The sequence below is a fragment of the Lacerta agilis genome, chromosome 13 (assembly GCF_009819535.1).
Source record: "Lacerta agilis isolate rLacAgi1 chromosome 13, rLacAgi1.pri, whole genome shotgun sequence".
In the NCBI taxonomy this organism is placed as follows: Eukaryota; Metazoa; Chordata; class Lepidosauria; order Squamata; family Lacertidae; genus Lacerta; species Lacerta agilis.
In genome coordinates, this window is record NC_046324.1 from 13675048 (window position 1) to 13702899 (window position 27852).

Below are 27852 nucleotides of genomic sequence, written 5' to 3' on the forward strand. Positions count from 1 at the left end.
ACAGAAACATCCTCCTTTCTCTTCCATTTTGTTGGATTCAAATTCATTTCTCCGTTTATTAGCTTTAAGCATGATGAATGCAAGCCAGAGTCCCTCATTACTGTAGTTCAGGCATAGGCAAAATCCGGCCCGCCAGATGTTTGGGACTACAATTCCCATCGTCCCTGACCACTGGGTCCTGTTAGATAGGACTGATGGGAATTGTAGTCCCAAACATCTGGAGGGCCAGAGTTTGCCTATGCCTGCTGTAGTGCATGGAACCACTTCCTACCATGGCTTCTGTCTTTGATTTACATTAAACTTGTTTTGTATTGATGTACCAGTATGTATATAACTGCTACCTGCCTTTTAATGTCCTTTGATGTAAGACAAAATGAACTGTGCCCAATTTCTCATTCTTTTTACAACAGATCTTTATGTCAGAGGCGGGCAAGATCAGTCAAAAGACTAAAGTGTGGTTTAATGATTACTTCAATGTCAGTGATACTGTAGCCATTATCACATTCTTCATTGGTTTTGGACTAAGATTTGGAGCACAGGGAAACTTCAGTGAAGATACTTACAATTCAAATTACGTTTTTGTTGCTGGAAGGCTAACTTACTGCCTGAATATATCTTTTGGTATGTGAGATTACTGGATTTTTTGGCTGTAAACCAACATGCTGGACCTTATGTCATGATGATTGGGAAAATGGTAAGCTTTTTTCCTACCAAAATTAAAATTGTGTTGTGTTGGATGATGATGATGATTATTATTAATATTAATATTCCACAGAATAAAATCAAAAATAAACCACTAAATAAATAAATAAATAAATAATAAAACAACCCAATAAACCCCCTTCCCCCTAAAAGCCCACATTTTAAAAGGGCATAGGATGTCAATCAAATCAGAACAAGGCCTGGTTAAAAAGGAACATTTTTGCCTGACACCTAAGGTGTACAATGAAGGCACCAGGCGAACTTCCCTGGGGAGAGCATTCCATAGAAGGGGAGCCACTGCAAAGAAGGCCTGTTCTTGTGTTGCCACCCTCCAGACCTCTTGAGGAGGCACACGAAGAAGGGCCTCAGAAGATGATCTCAGGATCCGGGTAGGTTCAAATGGGAAGAGGCGGTCCTTGAGGTATATTTTAAATAATTTTTATTTGCAAACATTTCAGAAGTGTTGTATTTTACAGTCATGTGAAACAGGTATTCCACCAATAAAGATGGACAGCTGTGTATTGGTTTTTCTAAGGCAGTTTGCTGTATGTGTAGAAGGAGGACAGGTGGAGAAAAACAAGAAGCCACAATATTGGCATGTGGAGTATTTCACACCATATGATCAGTTTGAAATATTGTAGCTGGAAGTTCCAGAAGTTCTCCAGTACTCCACTGCTGTAGGCACTCAGACATTTACACAAAAAAGTCTATTTAAGTTTATTGGGAACTTAGCAGTTGAACACTGAAGTCACAGATACATACTGCTGTTTCAAAGACTGGTTGTCCCTAGGTATTTGCAAAAAGGGGGAAGTTAGCTGTGCCTCAGAGAAGAGCAGCAGGGATCTTGCAGATGCATGCATCCGATTGGCTCAAATTGAAATGCATGCATCTGATTGGGGTGGGATGCTCCTCACAGTCTTGCCCTAATTCTTATGGAAGTTACAGTGCATTTCTGAGGAACTCAGAAGGGAAATAAAGTCAAAATGAAAGTTCAAAGTGGCCACTTGCCCTCCCTAAGCCACTCTTCTTGGAATTGTTTGTTTGTTTGTTTGTTTAAAAGTTACCCCTTGGGATGGGTGGAATGTAGAAATTATTGTGATTGGCTGTGCAGATGTATATTTGAGGTTCCCGACCCCTATGGTTGTTATTCAGGGGCAGTAATTTAATTTTATCCTGATTCTATTTTTAAGCTGTATCAGTTGTTTGATAGTGTTTTAATGTATTTGATATTTGATGTTAGTTGCCCTGAGCCGGGGTCTTGGCTGGGGAGGGAGGGGGTATAAATAAAAATTTCACTTACTTACTGTCCAAAGGTGATTGACCAGTGGAGATGGACAAAAACAAGTCCAGAGTGCCTCTAAATGTGAGGCAATGTGTTGAATATGAATGTAAACAACAAAAATGGGGTTGGGCTATAGTTTTGGGGGTGTAAGTGAGGGGTCTCCACTAACTGTCTCTAACTCTGTTTTAAACAGGTGGCCAACATGTTTTACATTGTAGTGATTATGGCACTTGTGCTGCTCAGTTTTGGAGTCCCCAGAAAGGCAATACTTTATCCTAATGAAAAACCATCCTGGGTTTTAGCAAGAGATATTGTCTTTAGGCCCTATTGGATGATCTTTGGTGAAGTTTATGCTTATGAAATTGATGGTAAGAGATTTTTATTCCTTCTATTTATTAGGAGGCGAGGGGCACTTTTTCTGGTGTCTAAAGAGCACAGAGATGGGAGGGCTAATCTAGAATCTGTATTTAATTCATAATGATTTTATTGCTTTATTGATATATTTTTTAAAAAATTCTGGAGTTTAGCTGTGTTTTATCTAGATTGTTGTATTGTATATCCCACGTAGTGTGATGAAGTGTTTTATAAACCTTTCTAAATAAAAAAAAAAGAAGGGATTATTTATGTATATTCTAATGTATGTAATATTAAGATATTATTTTAAACCATTAAAAGAAACCTAAAATAAAAAACATGATTAAACAAACTTAAAAATCTCTTTTGATATTAAAATTTTTAGTTTTTCATCTACAATGATACATGTATTTGTTCAGACTATGAAAACAAAATTATTTTGGTAAACATGATTATATTACGGAAAAGTGGGATATACATTTAATAAATATGGAGGAATTTTATTTTATTTTATTGAAAAGCTTTATTTATTTTTCATTTTGAAGGACATGAACTGAAAGACAGTTCTTAACTGATTTAAATAAACTTCCCAGTTGCTGAGGTTGTAAGTTTGGGTATTTAATGCCCACAGACCTGTTTTTCATAACATTTCTGTTTAGGGCTAAGCTGTGCAGTGGCTTCTGCTACTTGTGTGTTGAAAAAATATAGGTGATAATATTTTGCTGATGCACTATAAAGAGCTTTGCTTCTAAGTAACAAGTAAACTAAATTTTGTCAAACATTTCTTTTTCTTTTCTTAATCTGCAAAGTATGTGCAAATGATTCCCAAACAATCATACCATGTGTTACTGGAGCATGGCTGACACCCTTCCTTCAGGCCGTCTACCTTTTCCTGCAGTATATTATTATGGTTAATCTTCTCATCGCCTTTTTCAAGTATGTTTTTCACATTTTAAGTTGATATTTAATCAGTGCTTTTAAAAGTAGCTTGGTGATTATACGACAATGGGGTACTCCTAGATGCATCTTCGTCACCAGAGGATCAAAAGGGCTCTGTAGCTAGGAATACCTTTTACCAGCTTTGTCTAGTTTGCCAGTTATGGCCATTCCTGTACAGCAATAACTGACTACCATGGTACAGGTGAAACTTGAAAAATTAGAATATCGTGGAAAGGTTCATTTCTTTCAGTAATTCAACTTAAAAGGTGAAACTAATTTATGAGATAGACTCATAACATGCAAAGCGAGATATGTCAAACCTTTATTTGTTATAATTGTGATGATTATGGTGTACAGCTGATGAGAACCCCAAATTAACAATTTCAACTTTGGGGTTTTCATCAGCTGTATACAGTGGTACCTCGCGAGACGAATGCTCCGCGCAACGAAAAACTCGCTAGACGAAAGGGTTTTGCGATTTTTTTAGGTGACTCGCAAGACGAATTTTTCTATGGTCGTGCTTCGCAAGACAAAAATTTCAATGCATTCCTATGGGAATTAAATTTCAATGCATTCCTATGGGAAACCGTGCTTCGCAAGACGAAATTTTCGCAATACGAAACGACTCGCGGAACGAATTAATTTCGTCTTGCGAGGCACCACTGTACCATAATCATCACAATTATAACAAACAAAGGCTTGACATCTCACTTTGCATGTCATGAGTCTATCTCATATATTAAACTCCAGTAGCTAATGAAAACAATTGCTTACATAAATGGACTTTTCAACGATATTCTAATTTTTCGAGTTTCACCTGTACATGCATTGGTAACCTCAAGGTTGGATTACAGCAATGTCCTCTTTGTGGGGTTGCCCTTGGGCCTGGTTTGGAAGCTCCAGCTGGTGCAAAATATGGTGGCCAAATGCCTGATGGTGGCACATGACCAACAACATGTCACACCATCATTAAAACATATGCACTTGGCTGCCCATCTATGACCAAGCCTTGTTGAACGTCCTTGTATTAATTTACAAAGCCCTGAACAACTTATGGTCTATGGTACCTTAGGGACAGTAGCTGAGATCATTTGCAAGAGTGTCAGAAGAATATATAATGTTCTGCCAGCAGAAATTTAGCAGATGCCTCTTTTTTGAACCTTTAAATGCCTGCTGAAATTTTTTTCTCTGCTGACAGCCTTATGCATGAAATTAAGAAAACATATCCCATAATAGTTGATGGTCTCTGATTTTTTAAGAATCCATGTTTTTATTAAATGTATATTATTGTAAACTGCTTTGATTATTTTATGACATAGTAGCATGTTTTTTAATAAATAAAATAAATGTGATAGAAGTTATGCTGTTTGTTTTGTTTGTACTCTCTTAATATTTGTACAGAGCAGAATGTAATATCATTGTTGCTAGTTTCTAAGATTATCAAACTAAAATGTTTGCCTTCTTTATTCTCTTCTCTTTTTGTTTAGCAATGTATATTTACAGGTGAAAGCAATTTCCAACATTGTGTGGAAATACCAGCGTTATCATTTTGTTATGGCATATCACGAGAAGCCTATCCTGCCCCCTCCTCTTATTATTCTTAGTCATTTGGCTTCCCTGTTCTGCTGTGTATGCAAGCAGAGAAAGAAAGACAAAACTTCTGATGGGCCAAGTAAGAACAAACAAAAAATATGCAACGTTGGGTTGTTCTTTGCATTATGTGAAATTCCAGGGATTGATAGGAGCCTGGTTTATGTGTAGGTCTTACGCAAAATCCCACCCCTCAGTTCACTGTCCCATTAGTGGATGGCAAAGTGGGAGTGGAGGCTCGACAATTTGGGTGTGGGTGTGTGGACAGAACATTTTTGCCTTGTTTCAGGATTGGGGTGAACAGAATCCTTAAGAGGACTTAGGATGACAGCCACTTTTTTTATCTCTGCCCAACCACTGCTACAAGTGGCAATTAGCTTTTTTTAAAAGACAAAAATGCTTTTATTATAAGTGGAATTCTTAAAAGCTGAACAAGGACTTGTTCTCACCATCACCACGGACCTCTTTGATAGTTGGGAAGGACCTTTCACCTCCATGTCAATCACCTGGCAATACCAAAAGAAAACCAGCTGCCCCTACAGAGGAAGACCTTTTGCATTTCAACTTTCAGTTCAAGCCAGCATTGTGAAGGGACGCTGCACTTATGGCAAGACCCTCTTGCGGGTTTGCTGTAAGTGCAGATCCCAGCACTCTGCAAGTTCCTGATGGGCAACTCTGTAGTGCAGCGGATTTCCGCAGAGTTGCTGACAGCACCAGTCTGCTTATTAGCACCAGCATCAAAGCTCCCTTGCGAAGAACTATCAGGAACAATTTGAAGATCCTCATTGTTCCTGGTACAGTAGCTGCTTTCCCACTTGTCACACACCTGATATCACATTGGGACTTGGGCCAGACCTCCTATGGGCCAGAGGATCCCCAGCCTGATTAAGAGCTTCTTTTGTGAGCCAGTAATAGGTATGTGAGAAAGGAGGTTTGAAAGTGGTACCTTGGTTCCCAAACTAAATCTGTGCCAGAAGTCCATTCTAAAACCAAAGCGTTCCTAAACCAAGGCGCGTTTTCCCATAGAAAGTAATGCAAAATGGTTTAATTCGTTGCAGACTTTAAAAACAACCTCTAAAACAGCAATTTAATATGAATTTTTACTAACAAGACAATTTCTGGGTTAGGGTTAATTTTAGGATTGGGTTAGGGTTACGATAAGGATTAGGGTCAGTGTTTTATGTTTTCTTGTGATTTTGATTCATTTGTGGTTGGTTTGCTTTTTTCAGTTTGTTGTGTTGCTGCTTTTTCATGAGGTTTTCAAGTTTGTTGGCTGCTCAGCTGGAGAGGTGCAGGCTCCGTCACAGTTTTCCACTGAGGGGTGTGTGGCTTCTCCCTTGAGGGGAGAAGGGAGCTCCTAGCCACGAACCCCTCAATGGAAAGTGTGACGGAGCCTGCACCTCCCCAGCTGAGCAGCTCGATCCAGCTCCTACTTCCCTGTGCAAGCAGGAACAGGGGTGAGGATCTCTCAGCTGGGAAGGGAGGCTTCGCGCTTCCCAGCTGAGCTGACATGAGAGATATCCGCTCCTGCTTGCACAGGAATAGGAACTGAATCGTGGCAGCTCAGCTAGGGAGTGCAAAGCCTCAGTTCCCAGCTGAGAGATCCCTGCCCCCATTCCTGCTTGCACAGGAGTAGGAGCTGGATCAGGCTGCTCGGCTGGGAAGGTGCAGCTCCGTCACCCTGTCTATTGAGGGTTTTGTGCTCCCAGCTGAGCTGCCCCGATTCAGCTCCTGGGGGCACTCAAAACGAAGTGTGGCACTGAAAAAGGAAATGTAACACTCAAAATGGAACAGTTCGGATTCTGAAAAAAGTTCCCAAACCAGACACCTACTTCCAGGTTTGCAGCGTTCATTTCCAAGTTGTTCGTGAACTAAGCTGTTCAAAAACCGAGGTACCACTGTACTTTAAAAGTATATGAATAGATGTGTTAGTAACCCAACAAACAAACTATTTTGTGCATTATATTCTAGTGTACCTAACTTGGGGAAATTGAAAAAAAACACCAGATATACTTACATCCAACACTCATGATGTGAGGTCCTTGGCTAAGGGAATACTCATTTCCTTGGTTTTTCACTGTTTTTACTTCTTTTCTGCAGCGGTTCATTAGCAAGCTTCTGAAATGGATTGTTTCTTTCATTCTCTAGAACTGTTTCTAACAGAAGAAGATCAAAAGAAGCTTCATGAGTTTGAAGAGTTGTGTGTTGAGATGTATTTCAATGAAAAGATGATAAATTCCATTCTGGAAGTGAAGAGAGAATTAGAGTTACTTCTGAACGGTATGAAATAATAAGGAATGACCATTTCAACCTTGTTCTTTTCAGTTTTTCCAGGAATGATTGGAACAGCTAATTGAATAGCACATTTTCAGTTACTTTTAAATCAAACTCTGGTTTACATTTATCATAGCAGATGTTGACCAACTGTAACAGCAGCCAGTTTTAACATGTGGACTTTTGATTGGCAGGGTCCATTATGAAATTATCAAATCCCAGAGCATTAGCCATTTTAGTCTGTTTGCATCGAAAGCAACACAGAGGCCACATATGAACATAAGCTTTCATGGACTAGAGCATACATCATCAGGCACATGAAGCATTATCCTCAATTAGCAGATCTATGTTGCACACTTAATCTGTCAAGTGTGGTTCACAGGTCACTCTAAGGCAAACCATGGTTAGTGCAGAATGCATGAGCTCAGGGGGAGGAAATCACTTCACTCTTCCCTGGTCATTCTGCTGTCGAGCCAACCCATATTCTGTCTTAGTGTGTTGTCTGGACATGGGCTTGTCGTTTAACTATTCCGGGCAAGCTACTGGACAAACCTTGCTGATTATACAAATTGTCTTCAAGATTGATTGTTGGGAGTTGATTTGGAAGGATGTAAGACCAGAGCAGAAGACCAGAGCAGCAAGGCAGAAACACAGTACACAACCTTCTGTATGGGTGGGTTGTTATCAAAGAATCATAGAATTGCAGAGTTGGAAGGGACCCTGAGGGTCATCTAGTCCAACCCCGTTTTATGCTAACAGACCCTTAATTATTTCACATGGCGTACTTGTGGTCTTTGTGTGTTTGAGAACTCAGTGTGTTCAGTGAAAAGTCTGATTCTCCTTTTTCTCTCCCAATGGTATCTTCTCCCTTCCCTTTCCAGCGTTGAGCAAATGTGCATCCAAATCAAGGAGGTTAGTGACAGAGTCAACTATATCAAGCGTTCATTGCACTCTCTCGATACACAGATTGGCCACTTGCAAGACCTCTCTGCTCTTACGGTGGATACTTTGAAAACATTAACTGCCCAGAAGGCTTCAGAAGCTAGCAAGGTTCATAATGAAATTACACGAGAACTGAGTATCTCAAAGCATTTGGCACAAAACCCCATTGATGACGGTCCTTTAAGATCTTCCATGTGGAGAAAGCACAGCATTGGCAATGTATTTGGTTCTTCTTTTCCTCAAGGAGGACTTGAGAGTAATAATGCTTTACTGTGCAACATTTCTATGCAAGATGAAAGAGATTCTGGACATAAGATGACTGGGCCCCCCAAGAGGGATGAATTCAACTTTCCAGAGGCAGGTTCCTCGGGCAGTGCCTTAATTCCAAGAGCTCTATCTCCCCCAGAACTTCGTCAAAGAGTACAGGGTACAGACTCATCGAAATGTATTCAAAAGAATAAAAAGACGGGCACTTCGTTAAACAGCATGCCACATCTAACATCTTCGACAGCTAAATTTTTCGTTAGCACTCCTTCTCAGCCCAGCTGTAAAAGCCAGTTAGAAAGTACCACAAAGGACGACCAGGTTATAGTCCTTAAGGCTGCTGATGGAGAGAATGCTGTTGAATTTGGTGCATTTGTGGGTAAGTATAACACACCAAAATCTGTACTTCCAAAGTTTCTGTTGGTTGCCATGTCTCTCCTGCTTCTTGCTCTGTTAGCCTTGCTACCACCTCCCAACCTTGTATTGAACCTGGAGGATGTGTTAATCATGGATTTATTCATGATGAAAGTTATACTAGTGCTGAGAGCTACACAGACAAATGGAATCCTCAGTCCTCTTCCAAGCTAAAGAAGAATGACACCAAAAATAAATTACAGTTGACATCTGCTGATGAGGTCAGAAGTGACCCCAGTAATGAGCTGAATGGGACAATGAATACTGAAGAACCTGCTGGAAGCATTCCAGAAACAGCACGAAAGGGTCATGATTTAAGTTCCAACACCACTGTACTTCTTCAGAAACTATGGATCAAATCTAAATCTCAAGGTTTGATTTATCAAAAATTGTAATGGGAATTTTAGCGCAATTTGGTTGCAGGTGGTGCACTTTGCTTTTAACCTCTTAACTTCTGCAAACTATCAAAATGTTTCTTTACTTTGCAAATCAGCACTTAACCATTTTGGTGTAGATTCTGTTGTTTATTCAAGTGGTGTTTTAAAAAATTGCAAAGCGGTGGCAGATTTTCTGTTTGTCAAACAATGGGAGGAGAGGTGTGCTAACAAAATACTTTGAGTTCAGTTTAATCTAGACCAGGGATGCACAACCTGCGGCCCTCCAGATGTTTCTGGACTACAACTCCCATCAGCCACAGCCAGCATAGCCAGTGATCAGGGATGATGGGAGGTGTAGTTCAACAACACCTGGAGGGCTGCAGGTTGCACACCCCTGATCTAGACCATTTCTAAGGTAAGAGATTTTTGCCTCAGTGGCTCAAAGAGAGCATAATTTTTTTTTATCTTGCAAAATGATTTGTTATGATACATTTAGTTTAAACTTGTCAATGTTACCAGAAAATTCATTTCATGCTAACTACAAAAGTTCCTTTAGCCATGTAAAGCCAATTTAATTTGGTAGATTGTGTTCATGCCATCCTGCTTTATTTCTGGGACCCCTGATGTCTGTGCAATGGAAGCCTTTAAATAGGACCTTAAGCATGTAGACTCCTTATATGTCCCATTACAATAAGCATGTAAACCTCTATTCATATTTGAATAGAGGCTTCAGGAAGATCTGAGGATGGGATATGCATGTGATTACAACCCTTTACTACAAGCTTCAGTAACATCTGCCTGAGGCCCAGATCTATTCTGAATTGACTTTACTTGTAATATTTTTATCTAACTTTTGCTAGTGCTTTTAAACTACCAGTACTTTTTTTATATGTGTAAAGTCACATTTGTGTGTTTAATAGTTGATTCCCCATTCACGTGTTTTGAAAATGGCTTTAATAATTTAATAATTGTAAATGTATGCCTTTAATTAAAAAATGGGAGTGGGGAGAAGTTAGATACAAAGGCTCAAGATCAGGCTGTTTACTTCACTAATCACACAGCTGAATAATGGCACTTTATTTATTTTTTTACTGTGGCAAAAGGTTTGGTGCCGGGGTGCCTTCTCATTTATAATATAATCTTCATCCTTAATGTTCAGTCCTATAGAATTTTGGAGACAGAGGAGTGATAGCCCTGTGAAGACATTCAGCATATATGTGCAGTGGATGATCTCTGATCCCCAAGCTCAGTCCTGGCTCTACCTGCCACGCACTCATTGGTTTCACCTTTGCATAACGTTTTACATGTGGAATGACAATGTGCATAAACCTGAAATCATGATTTGTGCACCTCAGTTCCATGTAATGTACAGATTCCATGATTCAGGCCTATATGCTTTGGCCCCCACGTATGTATGTTTCTATGCAAATATAATCTAGTGTAAAAATGGCAGGAGAGGAAAGCTCTGCCCACTACACAGGCATTCTGAATGTTGGCATAGGTTAATTATTTTGAATGGGTGTGAGAAAGGGTGGGAAAGAGAACACCATAGGTCATGTCATTGGTATTTTCTTACATTTTGAGGGTGAAGTTTATATTTTTGAAATCTATTGTGTTGAACTGTGCTTTTTCTACTAATAGTTACATTTTATAAAAATACCAATATCCACACTGCATGGTTCTAAAAGCAAATAACACGGCCACAGCTTTGAAACCAGAGTAGTGATATGAAATATTTCCTCTGATATTTTTTCTTATGTCATCACTTTTATGTAGGAAAAGCAATAGTTCCTCTACCTACCATTAAAAATGTCAACTGTCTTTCTATGTACTTTTCTGATCTCAGCAGTATCTTTTATCAAATTAGCATCTGTTTGGTGCTTCCACTCTAAAATCTGCCATTTTATTTCTGTTCATATAATGGTGTCGCCAAAGGTCACAGGGACAGCATGGAATTGCAACGATTTAAAGAGACTGTGGCTAAGAGCAAAGAAAAAAGTGATGATATTGAGGTAAGAGGGAGATTGCTGCGGAAGTTGAGCAACAGCCCAAGCCAGGGTGAGAAACCCTTTTTTTCAGCCAAGAGCCACATTTCCTCACAGACAACCTTATCAGGACCACATGTCAGTGGTGGGTGTGGCAAAAGTGTGTCTGGCTAGACACACAGCATCCAGGCAAGCAAGAGGTACTTATCATACCCCAAGGGCACATTCCAGCCAAGTGAAATAACCAGAGGGAGGCACAGAGCAGGGCTAAGTGAGCTGCGTGGCTTGGGAGCAGGGGAGAATGATCTGGGCCGTGTCCTGAGGTCCTATTCCTAAACTGATACGGGGAGTTCACTTAAACTCAGATGTCAAATACATGTGCATTCACTCATGTTACAGGATGGTTTTCAGAGGTGTTAACTAAGCAGCAGGCGCCTGTTCTACTTTGCCATTATAAGTTTGAGCTGCTAGCTGAGTAGTCCCAGGTTCAAAGACTTTGGTAGTGGGGGAATTATATCTCAGAGGTAGTGTATATGTCCTGTACAGAGAAGGCCTCAGGGTCTGATCCTGTCACCACCAGTCTGCCTGAGTAGTTAGGGCTGGGTTAAATGGATACCCCTCAGTAATCAGGGATGGGTTAGATCTGGGAAAAGGCAGCTTCCTATGCTTCAAGTTGCTAGGAAGCACAGCATTTTGGAGCGAATCAGTACTGTACTCAGTTTTAACTTCATGATAGATCTGGCCCAGACAGCATGGTGCAATCACAGTGTGTACCAGAACTCCTAATGTCCTCCCCTGTTCTCTGAAGCATTCTTTTGTGCAGTCTTATAGCACAAAGAGCTTGAATGTTTGTTGTAAGCTGCTTTGGGCACAGATCATTGTGGGAAAGTGGCATATAAGTAAACTCAATCAAACAAACAAACATGGCATTGTGAAGGAAATTTTGACTCGTGTGAGCATGCATGCACATCAGAACACAAATATGAAATTTTAGACCAGGACTAAAACCTGCAGGTGCCAGCTTTGAAGTAAGAGCCCTGGAATAACACTTGTAGGAAAACGGTCTCCCCAAAACCCAATTTCTTGTTTCTGGCCTAGAGTTTATGAAATGTTTAAGACTATTAATGCCACTTCACTACTAACCTAAGTTTAAAAAGTCATTTATTGTTACCTTCTACAGGAGCAACAGGAAGATTTCAAAAAAGCAATTTTGGAAGGCATCGAGACAACAAAGCAACAGGTATAACTTTGCCATTTGTATTCCTTCTCTTCATTGTTAAATTAAATAGCCAGTAACATTTGAATGTTCCTTCAAAAAGCAAGTGTGTGTCTACATAGTCACTTCTAAAGTACTGTATAGCAACTTTCAAGTGGTGACACAAGAGTTGTGAATTATAACATTGTTATTTGTTGAATACACAGGGTGGTAGTAATGCAGAAGGCAACCTGAGGCCTGTCAGTTCATGTGGTGGTTTTACCGACTACCATAGAAGCTCATTAGCATTACTATCAGAGCAAAGTAAGTAAACACATTAGTTTCTGATCTCTGAATTTTCTGAACTAATATTAATACAGTGGTACCTCTGGTTATGAACAGGATCCGTTCCAAAGCCCCGTTCGCAACCTGAAGGGTCCGTATCCTGAAGCGCAGTATCTGCGCATGTTTGCTGTGCAATTCGGCACTTCTGCGCATGCGCGTGATGTCATTTTGCACCCCTGTGCATGCACGAACTGCCGAACCCGAAAGTAACCCGTTCCGGTACTTCCGGGTTTGGCGTGTTCATATCCCATGACGAACGCAACACGCAGCGTTCGCAACACAAGGTACGACTGTATACAGCATTTTTTCCTTTGTGCCATTTTCTGTATTTTAAAAACTGCTTTATTTTACAAAATGCAGCCATTGTGACTAAAATTTGACTGAGGAAGCTGGCATTGGAGAGAGGGGGGCTTCTTGGTTCTTTCTTTCTCATTTCTTTCCCTACTGAAAATTGTCCTCTTAATGACTTTATCCCTGCTGGCTAAAGGCTGCCGCTGTTCGTGTCTTTTCCTGTGAGTGCAGCTTGGTGGGAGTGAGTTTTGGTGGGGAAAAGAACAGGGGTGTGAGTGGTTGAGGCCTTATTACCCAGCAGTCAGCGCCTGTTTCAGATTGCAGCCTCGGCGATTGCATTCTGTAAACAAGCCATCCCTAAAAATAATTGTGGAATTACATAAATGCATAGTTGCTCCATCATCAGTCAATTAAACTTTGATTGATTGGGGAGCAATGAACTGGCAATACTGAGAGGTGAGAGTGGCACCCATCTTTGCTATTTAAAAAACTTGTCTTCCTTCTAACAGTAGCTTTTGACTGATAGCCAGACAGCTTCTTTAAGCATGTTAAAGGTTTTAATGTCCCCAGCAGATTTTTTAAAAAAAATTGTGTGACACACAAACTTACGGTTCTATGCCCCAAACAAACCTTTGAAGTTCCTTTAAGTTTCAAATGAGTTTTGCCGTGTGCCCAATATGTGCGTCTGAAGCATAGTCTTGTGATTCTTTGTATCCAAGCCCATGTATGTATGTGTATGAAAGCAAGTGTATCTTAAAGACACATATGTTGAAGAATTGGTAGTATTTTCTGACATGTCAAAAGGTGGCCGTTCTAATTGCAAAATCATTTTTCAGTGCACAATAAGAGCAGAAGACCATCAGTTGAAGAGCCTCATCAGGCAGATTCCAAGGCTGCCTTACTCACAGTGAGTAAAACATAATAACAATCCATACAATGTTTCCTCTGGCTATCTATGGAAAGAACCCAGGAAATACAAAAATTGAATCATAGTAGCAATTGATAGAAAGCTTGACAAGGCAACACAGTTCACTGCTCATCACAATTTAGTGTGACCTGCTATGGTAGTACAGGTAACTCACAACTTATGTGCATTTAACTCATGCACATTCAGCTTTACATATTTGGCAGCTAAATAAAAAAGAAAAGAAATAGAAGGGGACAGGCATTTAGGAAAAGGAGTCTTTGGAAACCCCACCGGCCATTGAACCCAGTGTGTTTTGACTATACACAATTTTTGACTTTACACCCTATAATCTCCATGTAAGTTGAGAGTCGCCTGTAGTCTCCAAATTGGCAGTTTTTTCTTCTCTTGAAATGTGCTGGGCAAATTTGTCCTCTCTAGCTCTCATGCTTAAGAGTAGGGGTTGTAGGTCATGGCAAGAGCGAATTGTAATAGGTCTTCAAGGAGAAAATAATGGACTATGTCCATATGGCATTTGTTTACACCTTCACATCACCTGTTTGAGTGCTGGTGGAATGTTCATGCCATTTCTGCCTGCACAGCTAATAGAGCCTGTTCAGGTAAGCGAGCTCAAGGTAAGGCAGGTATCTGTCAGGCTATGGCTGCATTTGCTACATACTTGCAATCCTAGTCTCTTCATGCAGGCACTTTTGCTGAACAGATTGTACAATTTCTTTTGACCAGCAGACTTAGCAATGCTTCAGAAGCAAATTGGGGCTGAAAACATCTTCACAATTAAATTTTTTGAGGGAGCCTTGTAGTGCTCTTACAGAAGTATGATACATTGCTTCTAAAACCATCAATTAAGTTATGTACAAAATAGGTGCATCTCTCTCTATTTTTTTTCTTGCAGGAATGGTTACAAGGTCGACCATTGTATAGCAATCAAATGTAAGTAAAGTCTAAATGGCAATACTCAAAGTGAGCTGCAGTTTTCTCCCTGTGTGCCAACACACTGCACATTCACTTTTAAGCCTGTCTGATTGCTGCTGGGCAGTTAGACCAAGGGAGGAGTCATCTAATCTATTCCTAAGCAACCCTGATGACCTGGGCACTTGTTGTGGTTGTTCTTGAAGGGGAATAATTTAACCTGATGTGGCCAGTTTGAAACACCTGGCTTGTAGCTTCATTAAAGAGCACTGCTGCAGCACCCATCCCCTTCACAGGAGTTTTAAGTCATCAGAGTTGTTTTCTCTCCCCTCCCCTGCTCTGTTTGCTGTTCCTTTGTTTTGGAAGATATAGAGGTTGCAGTATTTGGTCAGATGGGTGATTGGGCTTAGGGTATTAAAAGCGGAGCAAAGTGACCAGAGCAATGAAATTGAGTAGTAAAAAACCCCCCAAGAAGTGCATATATAATTCAGGTTGAGTGCAATTTCTGTTTCTTGCAGGTCTTCCGAGGAAGATGCACTGAATGGTAAGCTGCTGATAACTTCGGTGTTGCCATAAATTTAACATGTTGTGGGAGACTATTTAATGCATGGTTGCAAAAGATTATGTTGATGGAGGTTTGTTATGCATTTTAGTGCCTACAGCCCTTATTTATGGTTGTAATGATTACACGACTCATTTAGGGAAACCCCCTTGGTGCTTGTGCTCTTCTCCAGTCTTTGAGCATCACACCATCATTTTCCTCATCTAAAATACTCCTTGGTGGGAAGAATCACCATACATGATCAAGGTCTTGCCTGTGAGCCTAGAGTGCTTTTTGTTCTTTGACATAACCCTTTTTAAAATAAATAAATGGGATGCATTAAATCATGAGTTTTATGTAAAAATATAACACTGCCTCCCTTCTTTTTCAAAGGAATTGCCTCTCCTTTTAAACCCATCATGGATACCACCTACTACTATTCAGGTCAGTGTCCAAAACTAGGTCGCAAAATAATAAAAAGTAGAAGCGTCATCTTCTTCAATGAATTTCTCTTGTCTCTACAGCTGTTGAAAGAAATAATTTGATGAGGTTATCGCAAAGCATACCGTTCACTCCTGTGCCTCCAAGAGGTAGGAAAACTTATTGTAGCCTCTGGAATGATTTTCAGATTCTGATAATATTATTCCTTAATCAACAAGCTTAATAGTGATAGATTTGTTTTTCACAGCACAGGAAAATAGGCAATAGTTCACTATCAAAATACTGGGAATAGATTGGGGAAACGTATACTGAAGTTGACTCTTAAAAAGCTAGAGTCCCAAGCCTTTGTTGCTAGTTTTTAGCAGTAGTAGTAAATTCTGTGCCATGGGGTCACGAAGAGTCGGACACGACTGAACAACAACAACAACAACAACAACAACAACAACAACAACAACAACAACAGTAAATGCAGAAAGATCTCCAAGTCAACACAGAGGATTCTATTGTATCAAAAGCTTAATAATTGGTTAGATAATTAATTATGCAAAAGTGTGGCTATATCTTCTCTCCATCATCCAAAAAAGGTGTTCACCAGTATAAATAGACATTAAGTCAACATTACCCCAGGCTTAACTACATTTAACTTCTTTGTGCTGTGACGTTGCAGGCGAACCAGTTACTGTGTATCGTCTTGAAGAAAGCTCTCCCAACATCTTGAACAACAGCATGTCTTCCTGGTCTCAGTTGGGTCTCTGTGCCAAAATAGAATTCCTAAGCAAGGAGGAGATGGGAGGAGGCTTGCGACGAGCCCTCAAGGTGGCCTGCACCTGGGCCGAGTATGATATTCTGAAATCAGGCCACCTTTATATCATCAAATCTTTTCTTCCGGAAGTTGTCAATACTTGGTCAAGCATTTACAAAGAAGACACAGTGTTACATCTCTGTTTAAGAGTAAGTTGCTGTTCTTGCTCATATAGTACATATCCACCAGATGCTTAAACACGCTTAGCAGTTGGATACTGTTGGGGCAAACAAGATACATCCCTTCTCTCCTTCACTGTCCTCCGTTGGCAACACTGCCATCTACCCTCTTGCACAAATTTTGGTCATTGGCTTTCTTTTTTAGTCCTCACTCCATCTCTCTTACTCTGCATATTCAGTTCATTGCCAGTTATGTTGCTTCTCCCTTTAAAAATTTAGAACAATAACATTTGTCACATCAGCAAAACTTCTGGTGCACAACCTTGGTCATCTGTCACTTTGACTGCTACAACATTCTGCTCTCTAGTTTTCCACTCACACCTTCATCACCTCACTTCTTCCCAGTACTCTGCTGCCAAAACCATCCATCTTTTTATCACTCTAACCATGTGGCACCCTTCCATAAATCCTTACCCTCTTCCATAGCCTTGTCACCTCATCTCTTGCTTTTGTATTCCAACGCATCCCTGCATATGGCCTTCACTGTCCAAAGGTTGCAGTCCAAAGATTTTCTGTTCGCTCCAACAGCTTTGTGCTTTATCCCACTCTGCCCCTTATACATGGGGCTGCATCCCAGAATACTTCCATGATGCCACCTCTCTTACTTCTTTCAAAACCCTCCTCCAAATTCACATTTTCCTGCTACGTCTTTGACACTACCCCAGTCTCCATACCCCAATGTCACTAAGCCTAACCATGAGTAACTGCAAAAATTACATTTGCTTCACTGTTTTCCCTGCTTCCGTTTGCCTCCCTCTTTCTCCTTTGTGTTGATTTCTAAATTGTAAAGGACATGTGCTCTCATTCTTTGAAAAGCACCGTGTACTTTTCATCATACTGTATAAAACAATAATGGACCACAAAGGTAGGAATTTTCTGCCTAATGTCTTCACTACTTTGTATGAATATAACAACACAAAAATATAATTAGAATAAAAGAATTGTAATACAGTTCCTTGTGTGAGGTTTATCTTGAGTAAAGTTTTTTTGCGTGTTTTTTTAAAATCAATAGGAAATTCAGCAACAGAGGGCTGCTCAGAAACTCACGTTTGCATTCAATCAGATGAAGCCAAAATCTATTCCCTATTCTCCAAGGTAGGCATTATTACATCTTCAAATGTAATGTTTGTGAACATAAACAACTTTAGCTTTTCCCAGGCAGTTGCTGAGAATCACAAGTGTTGTACTTGGGCCTTGCTTGTGGACTTCCCAGAGGAATCTGGTTGGCCACTGTGAGAATAGGATGCTGAAGTAGGCATGCCATTGGCCTGATCCAGCAGACTCTTCTTAACTGCTTCTCTAGCCATTTTTTTTTTAAAAAACCCTGAAATAATGGAACATAAAGGAATTTCCACACCAGAGTGCAAGGCTAATGAATCAGTTGTTCGCACAGTGCTCTCATTCCTACGTGTTTTCTTACAAGGTTCTTGGAAGCGTTCCTCTTATATTGTCACTCAGCTGGGCAGTGGTTTGCAGTTGAGGAGTGCATGACAGGAGAATTCAGAAAGTACAACAACAACAATGGAGATGAAATAATTCCAACCAACATGCTAGAGGAGGTCATGTTAGCCTTCAGCCACTGGACATACGAATATACTCGAGGAGAGCTGTTGGTCCTTGACCTGCAAGGTAAATGGATGTGTGTGTGGATGTGACACAGAGGTATATGCTGTAGTAATTGCACCGGAAGCTTGTGACTTGCACAATATGGATCACCATCAAATTTCATTGTTGCCACAATAAAAGACGCTAATAGTTGCAAGTCTCTCTTCAATCTCCTGTAACCAACTCCACTTACCATTTTCTCTCCGGCATTTAGAATACCTTGTTCTTCGGGGGGTGGGGGTGGGGACACATTCTGCAAACAACATTATTATCATCATCATCATCATCATCATCATCATCATCATTATTCATTTTCTTACTCACTCACTCACTCACTCACCTACTTTTCACCCTAAGGCCCCAGGATAGGTTACAACATTAAAAGCAGATTAAAACAAATTACAATCACAGAAGTAGGGTATTTCCTCAGCATTCACAAAAAACTGTACAGTGAAGGTACCAGACATACCTCTGTAGGGAGAGAGTTCCACAGCTTAGGGGCCGCCGCAGAGAATGCCATCTCCTGGATCACACACACGCACACGCCACTGCTGCCGAGAGGGCCTCCTCTGCTGTTCTTATCACGCAAGAGGGTCTGTAGGGATGGATGCAGTCTTTCAGATACAGGCATTCCCCCCACTTAACACACAATCAATTTGCATGTGACTGTGTATACATGCAGTGTTTGGAAATAAATAAATAGATTCAAACCAGGAAATGTTGGGAGAGAGGTGGCAAGTCCTTGTGGCTCGTGAGGAGACCATTCCTGGAGCCTGAAGAGGACTTCAGTGAGGGAGGAGGAAGCCCCAAAGAGACTAGAGGTTCAGTGATGCTTTGTTTAGGCTGCTCCGCCTCCCCATCTAACAGCTGATGCATGCAGTTGCACAGCTGCTGCTGCTGCTACTTTTCTGCACATCCTCCAGCCATCCCCAGAACTTCAACTCTAGTTGAAGAGAGAGTTGTCTGGAGAGAGAGCTGGACAGCAGGAAAAAATTGCTTTTTAGAGGGTGCTCCCCACTTGCACAATTTTTACTTATGCACGGGGGGGGGGGGTGTTTGTGCAAAATGTAACCCCCGCGTAAGTAGGGGGGCACCTGTATTTGACATGTTCAAATTGTCCGCCTGCTTTAATTTCTCTTTTTATGTTAAAATTACTCTTGTGCTACTTTGCTAACAGGATAACTTCCTTTGTTTCTTGTGAAGGTGTTGGAGAAAATTTGACAGATCCTTCTGTGATAAAAGCTGAAGAAAAAAGGTAAGCAGTGCAAAATTCTTTTTTCCCGTGGCATTGGTGCAGGAAGGAGGGGGCCACATGTGGCATGTATGGAGGGCTGCCCTTCTGCTTTAGGTGTACCAGTTAACCCAAGGACAGATTTATGATGAAACACTAAGTTGGCTTACTGATGTGATTTTTAAGGACACTATCAGCAGCAAACTTTCTGCTGGGAATTGCCAGTGTGACACTTTGGGAGAGCATTCCTATCTTACCTGCATAATTTCTTTCCCATCACCAACACAAAAAGAAGCAAAGGATCGTATTCAGTGCTAGTCCTATTCAGAATAGAACCATTGAAATGATTGAACCTAAGGTTTACCAATGTTCACCAGTGTCAGTGGATCTACTTTGAGTAGGACCAACAATGGATACAACCCAAAACCTCCCCCGTATCTAGCCAGGGGGTGAAGACCACAAAAAAAACCAAAAACAAAAAATGTTTGGCTGTAGGTATTTTTTAACGTGTGCTTTCTTTTAAAGGTCAAGCGATATGGTATTTGGTCCTGCAAATCTGGGAGAAGATGCCATCAAAAATTTCAGAGCTAAGCACCACTGCAACTCATGCTGCAGGAAACTTAAGCTTCCAGGTAAATAGCAGCCCCCAATTTATGAAAGAGAACTTCTCTCTTGTAACTTCTACCTATGATAAATTGAATTTTACATTGATCCGGGGGTAAGGCATTCTCTACACATAAAATGGATGGATTGCTGGAACCATGATGAGCTTCAGTGATCAGTTGAACCTCACTGGATTGCTCTTTTTTTTTTTTTAAATAAATTTTATTGTTCTTTAAAAATATTCTTACAAATCTCACATATGTGAATGAATATATACAAAAAAAGAAAACACAGTCCAAAACATATGTCTACATTCACTGTCCAAAGAAGAGAGAAAAAAAAGGAGAAAAATGAAAAAAAAAAAATGAAAAAGAAACAAGAAAGAAAAAAGAAAGGAGAAAAAGAAAAGAAAGAAGTCAGAGGGGGAGTAGAGAAACTCCAACTGACATACATGGTTAAGCTTCACACACAAAAAGAACTTCCACTGCTTTAACAACGCTTCATATTTTAAATAAATTACCTTGTTCTATCTGTCATTTGTACATACTTCACAAATTTTATAAATCTTCCAATCATCGCTTCACAAACTTTACTAACTTTAATTCCTTTCATTATTCTAGACACAACCAATATCTTCTATTCTTATCTTGTTTCCCCAAATATTCGTTTATATATTTCCATTGATTTTTAATTATTTCTTTAGAAGCACCTCTAATGTAGTTCGTCAGCTTCGCTAGCTCCAGGTATTCTACAATTTTACTGACCCATTCGTCTTTTGATGGTAGCTGATCTCCTTTCCAATATTTAGCCACGAGCGTTCTTGCGGCGGTTGTCACGTATAGAAAAATATTTATTCTATCTCTTGGTATTTCATTGGTAATTATTCCCAATAAGTATAGCTCTGGTTTTTTAGTATACGATATTTTGATCAGCTTTTGCACCTCCTCGTGGATCATCGTCCAAAATTCTTTAATTTTGGGGCAAGTCCACCAGATGTGGAACAACGTCCCAATCTGGTCTCTACATCTCCAGCACTTATTGTTCTTGGAGTTACTTATCTTGGCTGTTCTTTCTGGTGTTAGATACCATCTATGGTGTACCTTCATGAGATTTTCTTTTATTTGGTAAGAGGCTGTAAATTTAATATTTTTCGTCCAGAATTGCTTCCATTTATCATATTCAATTTCATGCCCAAAATCTTTTTCCCACTTTATCATGTTGCTATTTTTTGTATCTGAGGTCTGCTGTTCACTTTTTATTAATCTATATACTTTGGATAATATTTTTTGTTTGCAAACAATTATTTCATCTATTCTTGTTTCTTTATTTTCGAACCCTCTATTTTTTAAATCCTGTTGAAATATGGCTCTCAATTGAAGATACTCTAGCCAGCTTATGCCAGTAGGTCTCAAGTCTGCATAATTTCTTAATTTTGGATTTTCTTTCTGCTCTTCCACTAATTCCTTATAGATAGGCCATCTCCTTTTAGTCGTGTTCTTAAAAGTTGAGGTGGCCTCCACCGGTGAGATACACCAGGGTGTTTTTTTCACTATTTTTGTTTTAATTCTTTCCCAAATTTCAATCAGCGCTTTCCTTACCAAATGATTATTGAATCTTCTATGCATTTTTAATTTCTCATAAAAAAGGTACCCGTGCCAGCCGTAGAGCTTGTCCCAGCCTTCCAATTCTAATGTTTCTTTATTTTCTAATGTAATCCAATCTTTGATCCAGATCCACCCTGCTGCATCATAATAAGTTAATAAATCCGGAACCCCGAAGCCGCCTACTTCTTTCTCGCTTAACATAATTTCTTGTTTTATTCTCGCTTTTTTCCCCTGCCAAATAAAGTCCGCCAGATCTTTTTGGCAATTCTTTAAGTACCTCGTCCCCACGATTACCGGTGCTATTTGAAAGAGGAATAGGATTTTGGGAAGTACCATCATTTTTATCATTGAAACCCGTCCTAATAAAGATAGCTGTAGTTTCTGCCATTTTTTAAGTGTTTCTTTAACATCTTTCCAGAGTCTGATATAGTTGTCCTTAAATAGATTTGTATTTTTGTTAGATATCCACAGACCTAAGTATTTAGCTTTAGTTTCAATTTTTAATCCCGTTACTTCTTCTAGTCTTTTTTTCTCCCATTCCCCCATATTTTTTGTTAATAATTTAGACTTTTCTTTATTTAGCTTGAAGCCTGAGTTCTTCCCGAATTCATTAATTTTCTCTAATGCTTCTTGCAGACTTTCTATCGGGGATTCCACTGTAATGATTACATCATCTGCGTAAGCTTTCACCTTATAATTATAATTACCCACTTTTATCCCTTCAATTTTCGTGTCATCTCTTAATGTGTTGAGGAGAATTTCCAGAGTTATAATAAATAACAATGGGGAAAGGGGGCAACCTTGCCTGACACCTCTCTCAATTTCGAAGCCTTCCGATAACTCATTGTTTATGATTAATCTGGCTGTTTGTTTGTTGTAAATACTCTTTATCCCGTTCAAAAATTTTTCTCCAATTTTCCACCTTTCCAGATTTTTCACCATAAAATTCCAGGAAATGCTGTCAAAAGCTTTCTCGGCGTCCACCAACAGCATTGCAATTTTTTTGCTAGGGTTTAACTCTACATATTCCCATAGATTGATTATTGTTCTGGTATTATCTTTAATTTGTCTCTCGGGGAGGAAGCCTACTTGATCTTTATCTATCACCCTTTTTAATAATCTTTTTAATCTGTTTGCCAATACCCCTGTAAAGATTTTGTAGTCTATATTTAGCAACGATATCGGTCTAAAGTTTTTTGTTAATTTTAAATCAACGCCTTGCTTAGGAATTAAAGTTATCAAGGCTTCTTGCCAGGAATTAGGGATCTTCTTTTTTTGCAAGATCTCATCCAATATAACCTTTAACTTTGGTATTATTATCTCTTTAAATCTTTTGTAATATATTACTGGAATTCCGTCCGGGCCGGGAGATTTTCCTGTTTCCATTTTATTTATTACCTCCTCTATCTCTTCTATCCCGATTTCTGCATTTAACATGTTATATTCCTCATCCTTAATTTCTGGCAATTCTTTCCCCTGTAGATAGTTTTGCATTTCCCTTTCTTCCTCCCCTTTGTCCTGATATAAATTTTTATAATACCTCCAGAATTTTGTCTTAATTTGTTCCGGGTCTGTTAACTCCACCTCTCCATCCATTATTTTATTTATCACCCTATTTACTTGTCTTTCTTTCGCTAGCCATGATAACATTCTCCCTGGTTTATTAGCCTGTTCGAAATATCTTTGTTTAGTCCAGAGAATCTTCCTTTCTACCTCTTTATTTATCAAATCTGAGAGGTGGGATTGCAAATTCCTAATGCTCGATCTTAATTCTTCACTCTTCGGATTTTTAACCAATTCCAATTCCTTGTCTCTTATTTGCTTATTCATTTCTATAAAGTTGTTATTCTTCTCTTTCCTGATTTCTTTCATCTGTTGAATCCCAAATCCCCTCATGTAAGCTTTACTGGTGTCCCAAATCACCATATTATCCGTTATTTGATTTTCATTTATTGCAAAAAATTCCTTTAATGTCTCTTTTGCTTTATTCACTCTTGCCTCCTCCCGCCAAAGTTCTTCATTCATCCTCCATCTCCCACTTGTATGTTTCCTAAATTTCATCTCTATCGAGACTGGATTATGATCGGAGATGGATTTATTTAAAATTTCAGTTTTTCCCACATTCAACATTAATTTTTTTGAGACCCAGATAGCGTCAATCCTCCCTCCAGATTTATGTGCTTCCGAGTAGAAGGTGATATCTCTGGCACATGGGTTTTTGGTTCTCCAGGTATCATATAAATTTAAATTAGTGACCAAATTAAAAAAGATAGTGGAAGTTTACCAGAGTTGGTTATTTTCTCCCTGTCCGTTCTGTCCAGGTCATTAGATATTACACCGTTCTGATCTCCCATAAATATTATATCCTCCCCTGCAAAATCCCAGAGTTTTTCCTCCAGGTTCCTGTAAAATTCCTCTTTCCTATTATTGGGAGCGTAGAAACCGACCAACACAATTTTCCCAGCTTCCGATTGTATCTCTACAATTAATATTCTTCCTTCCTCATCTTTAAATAATAACTGAGGTTGTAACCCTGGATTAATATACATCACTACGCCTCTTTTTTTCTCTACCCCCGCTGCTATAAATTCCTTTCCCAACCTTACATTCTTTAAGACCCTTGTATGAATTTGGGAAATATGGGTTTCTTGTAAGCAAATGATGTCCCATTTTCGCTTTTTCAATATACATTCCACCCTATTCCTCTTTAGCTTACTGTTTAGACCGTTTACGTTCCATGAGACACATTTCAACGACATGACTATAACTCTATCTTTATTCTCCTTTTATGTAATTAATAAAAGAACTCTAAAGAAAAAAGAAAAAGAGGGAGAAAAAAAAATGAAAATTAAAGGAAAGGGAAAAGGGGGGAGAGGGCACAAAAAACAAAACAAAACAGAACAAGACAGAAAAAAAGAGAATCCACGGCGCCCAAATTGCAGAAGGGCGACGTCAGTTTAAAAATAACGCTTTCCCTGGTCCAATTGCGATTTAGTCAGTCGGAAGAAACCAAGGGAGGTCGAGTTGAGCTTAGTCCTCCGTTGTTCCGACCACCGCTTTCCTCGTCGTTTCAGTCGTTTGGGATGCTCTTTTCTGGTCGTTTCTCTCCACCCAGTTCCTCCCAATATTTTCTCCAGAAAATTTCGGTGTCGTCTACAGATTTAAAGAGTCTTCTTCTTTCCTTAAAAGTAAACGAGAGTCCCTCTGGGAACTCCCATCTGAACAGAATTCCATTTTTCCTCAATGCTGATGTTATAAACTTATAATTCTCCCTCTTTTTGAGCAGACGGGTCGGAATTTCTTTCATTATTTCTATCGTATTACCATACATTTGAAGAGGTTCTGCTCTTCCTTTTAGCAAGAGCTTGTCTCTCAACAGTCTTGAATTTAGGAAGATGAGGCAGTCCCCTGGACCTTTCCTGATTTTGGTTTTATTCACTTTTATTCTGAAGATTTTTTCTATGTCCAATATCAGCTCTTCTTCTGCCACTTTCAACCACTCCGCTATTGCTTTTATGATTATTCCTGAAATATCTTCATCTCGATTTTCTTTAATGCCCCTCAGGCGGAGAATCATCTCCTTCTGCCTCATCTCAAGAACAGCTAAAACGTCCAAAGTTTCTTCATGTATCCTCTTTAATTCATCTAGTTCCAATCTATCTTTTTCTTGGTATCTTTTAATTTCCTTTTGTTCTGACTGTGTCTTTTTAATGTTCTCTTCTTGTTTTTGCAGCTTCTCTTTAACCTCTTGCACCGTTGCATCTAGTTCCGTCTGTTTAGCTGTCATTTGGTTCACTTGGCCTGATAATTCCAGGATTAGGCTTGAGTTTTTCTCAATCTTACTTCCCATTAGCTCCATCTTTCCATCCAGCGTTTTGATATTCCCATCCAGCATTGTTAATTTGTCGCCTATATTTTTCTCCATTCTCTCCATAACTGTCATTAGCTCTTTCATCTCCATACTAGTGTCGTTTTCTATAATCGAATTCCTCCGTTGATGACCTAAAGCTGCTGCGTAGCTACTGGATACTGTTGTTTTTTTAGTTCCCATTGGTATATTGCTGCAGCTTATAATTTTTCAGTTCCTTTTTACTTTAACTTTATGATATTAGCTTGCTACAACACCCGTTTCCTTCTTTTTATAGGGAGTTCCCTTTGGGGATATTGCTTAGCAGCTGTCCATATCCACTCCTTATTTTCTTAAGTGTTGATTTCCCCCGTAGTTCTTGGGGCGACCACTGGGTGGTGTAAGTTCAGATAGTTGTTTTGTTTCCAGCTGCAGTTTTGTTTATGGCCGCTTGAGGTCGCGCTTCTCTCTCTTTCTCTTGCCTCCCTCCTTCCTTCCCTTACGGTCTGCTTTCCAGCACCTCTTTGTCTCCTCCTTCCGCTTTCTCGTTCGTCTCCCTTCCTCCTACGATGGCGGCCCTTCCGCTGACTCAGCTTTCTCGAGATATTCCGGTAATTAGAAAGGTTGTTAATTGTCTCACTCGCTCTTTCTCAGGGTAAAAAAGCTTGAATTTGTATGTTTGCACGCTCTTCACCTTCCCGCTCCCCCTTTAGCGGTTTCCTCTCTTTCACTTTATCTTGCGTGCTTTGTTGGTTTCCGTTTGTACCCTCCCAATATCGTTCAATCCGCAGGGGGATAGTTTACGATACTTTCGCTACAGTCTTAGTTGTTTTATGACAGGTATTTCACGTTGTATCACAGCCCCCCTTGCTGTTACTGTCCGTTTCCGCCTTGCAAATTCACCACGTCCTCTCCCTCCGATATCGCCCCTTTGTTCCGGGGCTACGCTATTGTTTATTTATGTATTTAGTTCTTCTATATACGGGGGAGTTTGTTCTTTGCAGTCTGTATTTTAATGGGGGAAAGTTCGGCGCCGCTTTGCCGAGGTTTGGGGCGTGTGTGTTGCAGAGGGGTTTATGCCCGTTTGCACGGCGGTCTCCCGGTTGAATCTTTCGCGCCCTTACAAAGTTTGTTTTTTGGGCAGGAGACCCCAAATCGTGCCGCCGTGGGCTTCTGCCCCCAGGATCCCCCCCTGGGGTCGGTTGACTCACGCTTCGTCGCCCGTTTTCGCCTCTATGCAACACTGGTCCACCTCGAGATAGCAGGAGCGCGGATCCCCACCCGGCACTAAGCACGCCGTCCCGGAAGTCCGAACCTCACTGGATTGCTCTTGAATCCTCATGCGGAAACACTTATTTTTCTCTCCCAAAAGAAAATCTGCCCCTAAAACTAATTCTTTCACCTTTTCAGTGGGCCTGGACTCAATACCTATAACATATGCCCTAAATACATTGTTGCAAGAAAGAGAAAAGATGGCTTTATTGACCCTTTTTTGGGGGGGACACCCCTTCTGCCCTGTCAAGTAGAAGCCTCTCTGTGCATCTCAGTGGCTTTTATTAATTCTGTGAATGATCAACTCCAAGAACCCAATTTCCTTTCCATGGATCTGTTGTGGCCTAAAAAATTGTGATAGGTAGTCAGGCACAAATTACCCTGAAATCACCAACCTAGGCCTAAAGTCACTTGATAGATTGATATCATATGCAAATTGTGCCACACCCACAGGCCATAGTGTAGACTGAACCAGAGCAGAGCAATTTACAATTCAAATATTTATTTTTTTTGAAAAAGTTTTGCTACTTGGCAAAGTGACTAATATGGGTCTTTTGAAGAAAGAGAGGAACAAACCACACACCACCAAGGGCTTCTTTTCTCCCACTACATTATTTTTATTATACATATTTATTAAGAGGGATTGCCTTGGAAGTGTGTTTACAAAGGGACCGTTCTTCTCCCCTTTTTCTTTCAACAATGCTGAAGCCTATACACTCTGCTAGAGCAACATTTCCCCAACCTGGTGCCCTCCTGTTACATTGGGCTGCATTTCTCATCAGTCCCAACCAGCATATCTGTGTTGGTCAGGACTGATGAGAGCTGGAGTCCAAAACATTTGCAGAACACCAGATTGGGAAAGCTGCTGTAGACACTTGACCTTCTGTACAGCTGGTTAGAGATGGTGTTGATAATGCCAAAGTTGCAGGTTTGATCCCT

General features: G+C 40.0%; 1 protein-coding gene across 1 annotated transcript in view; it reads left to right on the plus strand.

The window, feature by feature from the left end:
* Positions 1-27852, plus strand: part of LOC117056234 (transient receptor potential cation channel subfamily M member 7-like) — a 39384-nt gene that overhangs the window by 10740 nt on the left and 792 nt on the right. The window contains 21 exon segments of the mRNA XM_033166392.1: positions 411-609; positions 612-694; positions 2178-2352; positions 3148-3274; positions 4765-4949; positions 7016-7093; positions 7096-7147; positions 8023-8726; positions 11074-11150; positions 12304-12363; positions 12546-12642; positions 13791-13861; positions 14772-14809; positions 15307-15332; positions 15723-15773; positions 15854-15919; positions 16438-16721; positions 17764-17846; positions 18175-18380; positions 19560-19611; positions 20113-20219. Of these exon segments, the coding sequence (XP_033022283.1) occupies positions 411-609; positions 612-694; positions 2178-2352; positions 3148-3274; positions 4765-4949; positions 7016-7093; positions 7096-7147; positions 8023-8726; positions 11074-11150; positions 12304-12363; positions 12546-12642; positions 13791-13861; positions 14772-14809; positions 15307-15332; positions 15723-15773; positions 15854-15919; positions 16438-16721; positions 17764-17846; positions 18175-18380; positions 19560-19611; positions 20113-20219 (2821 nt within the window).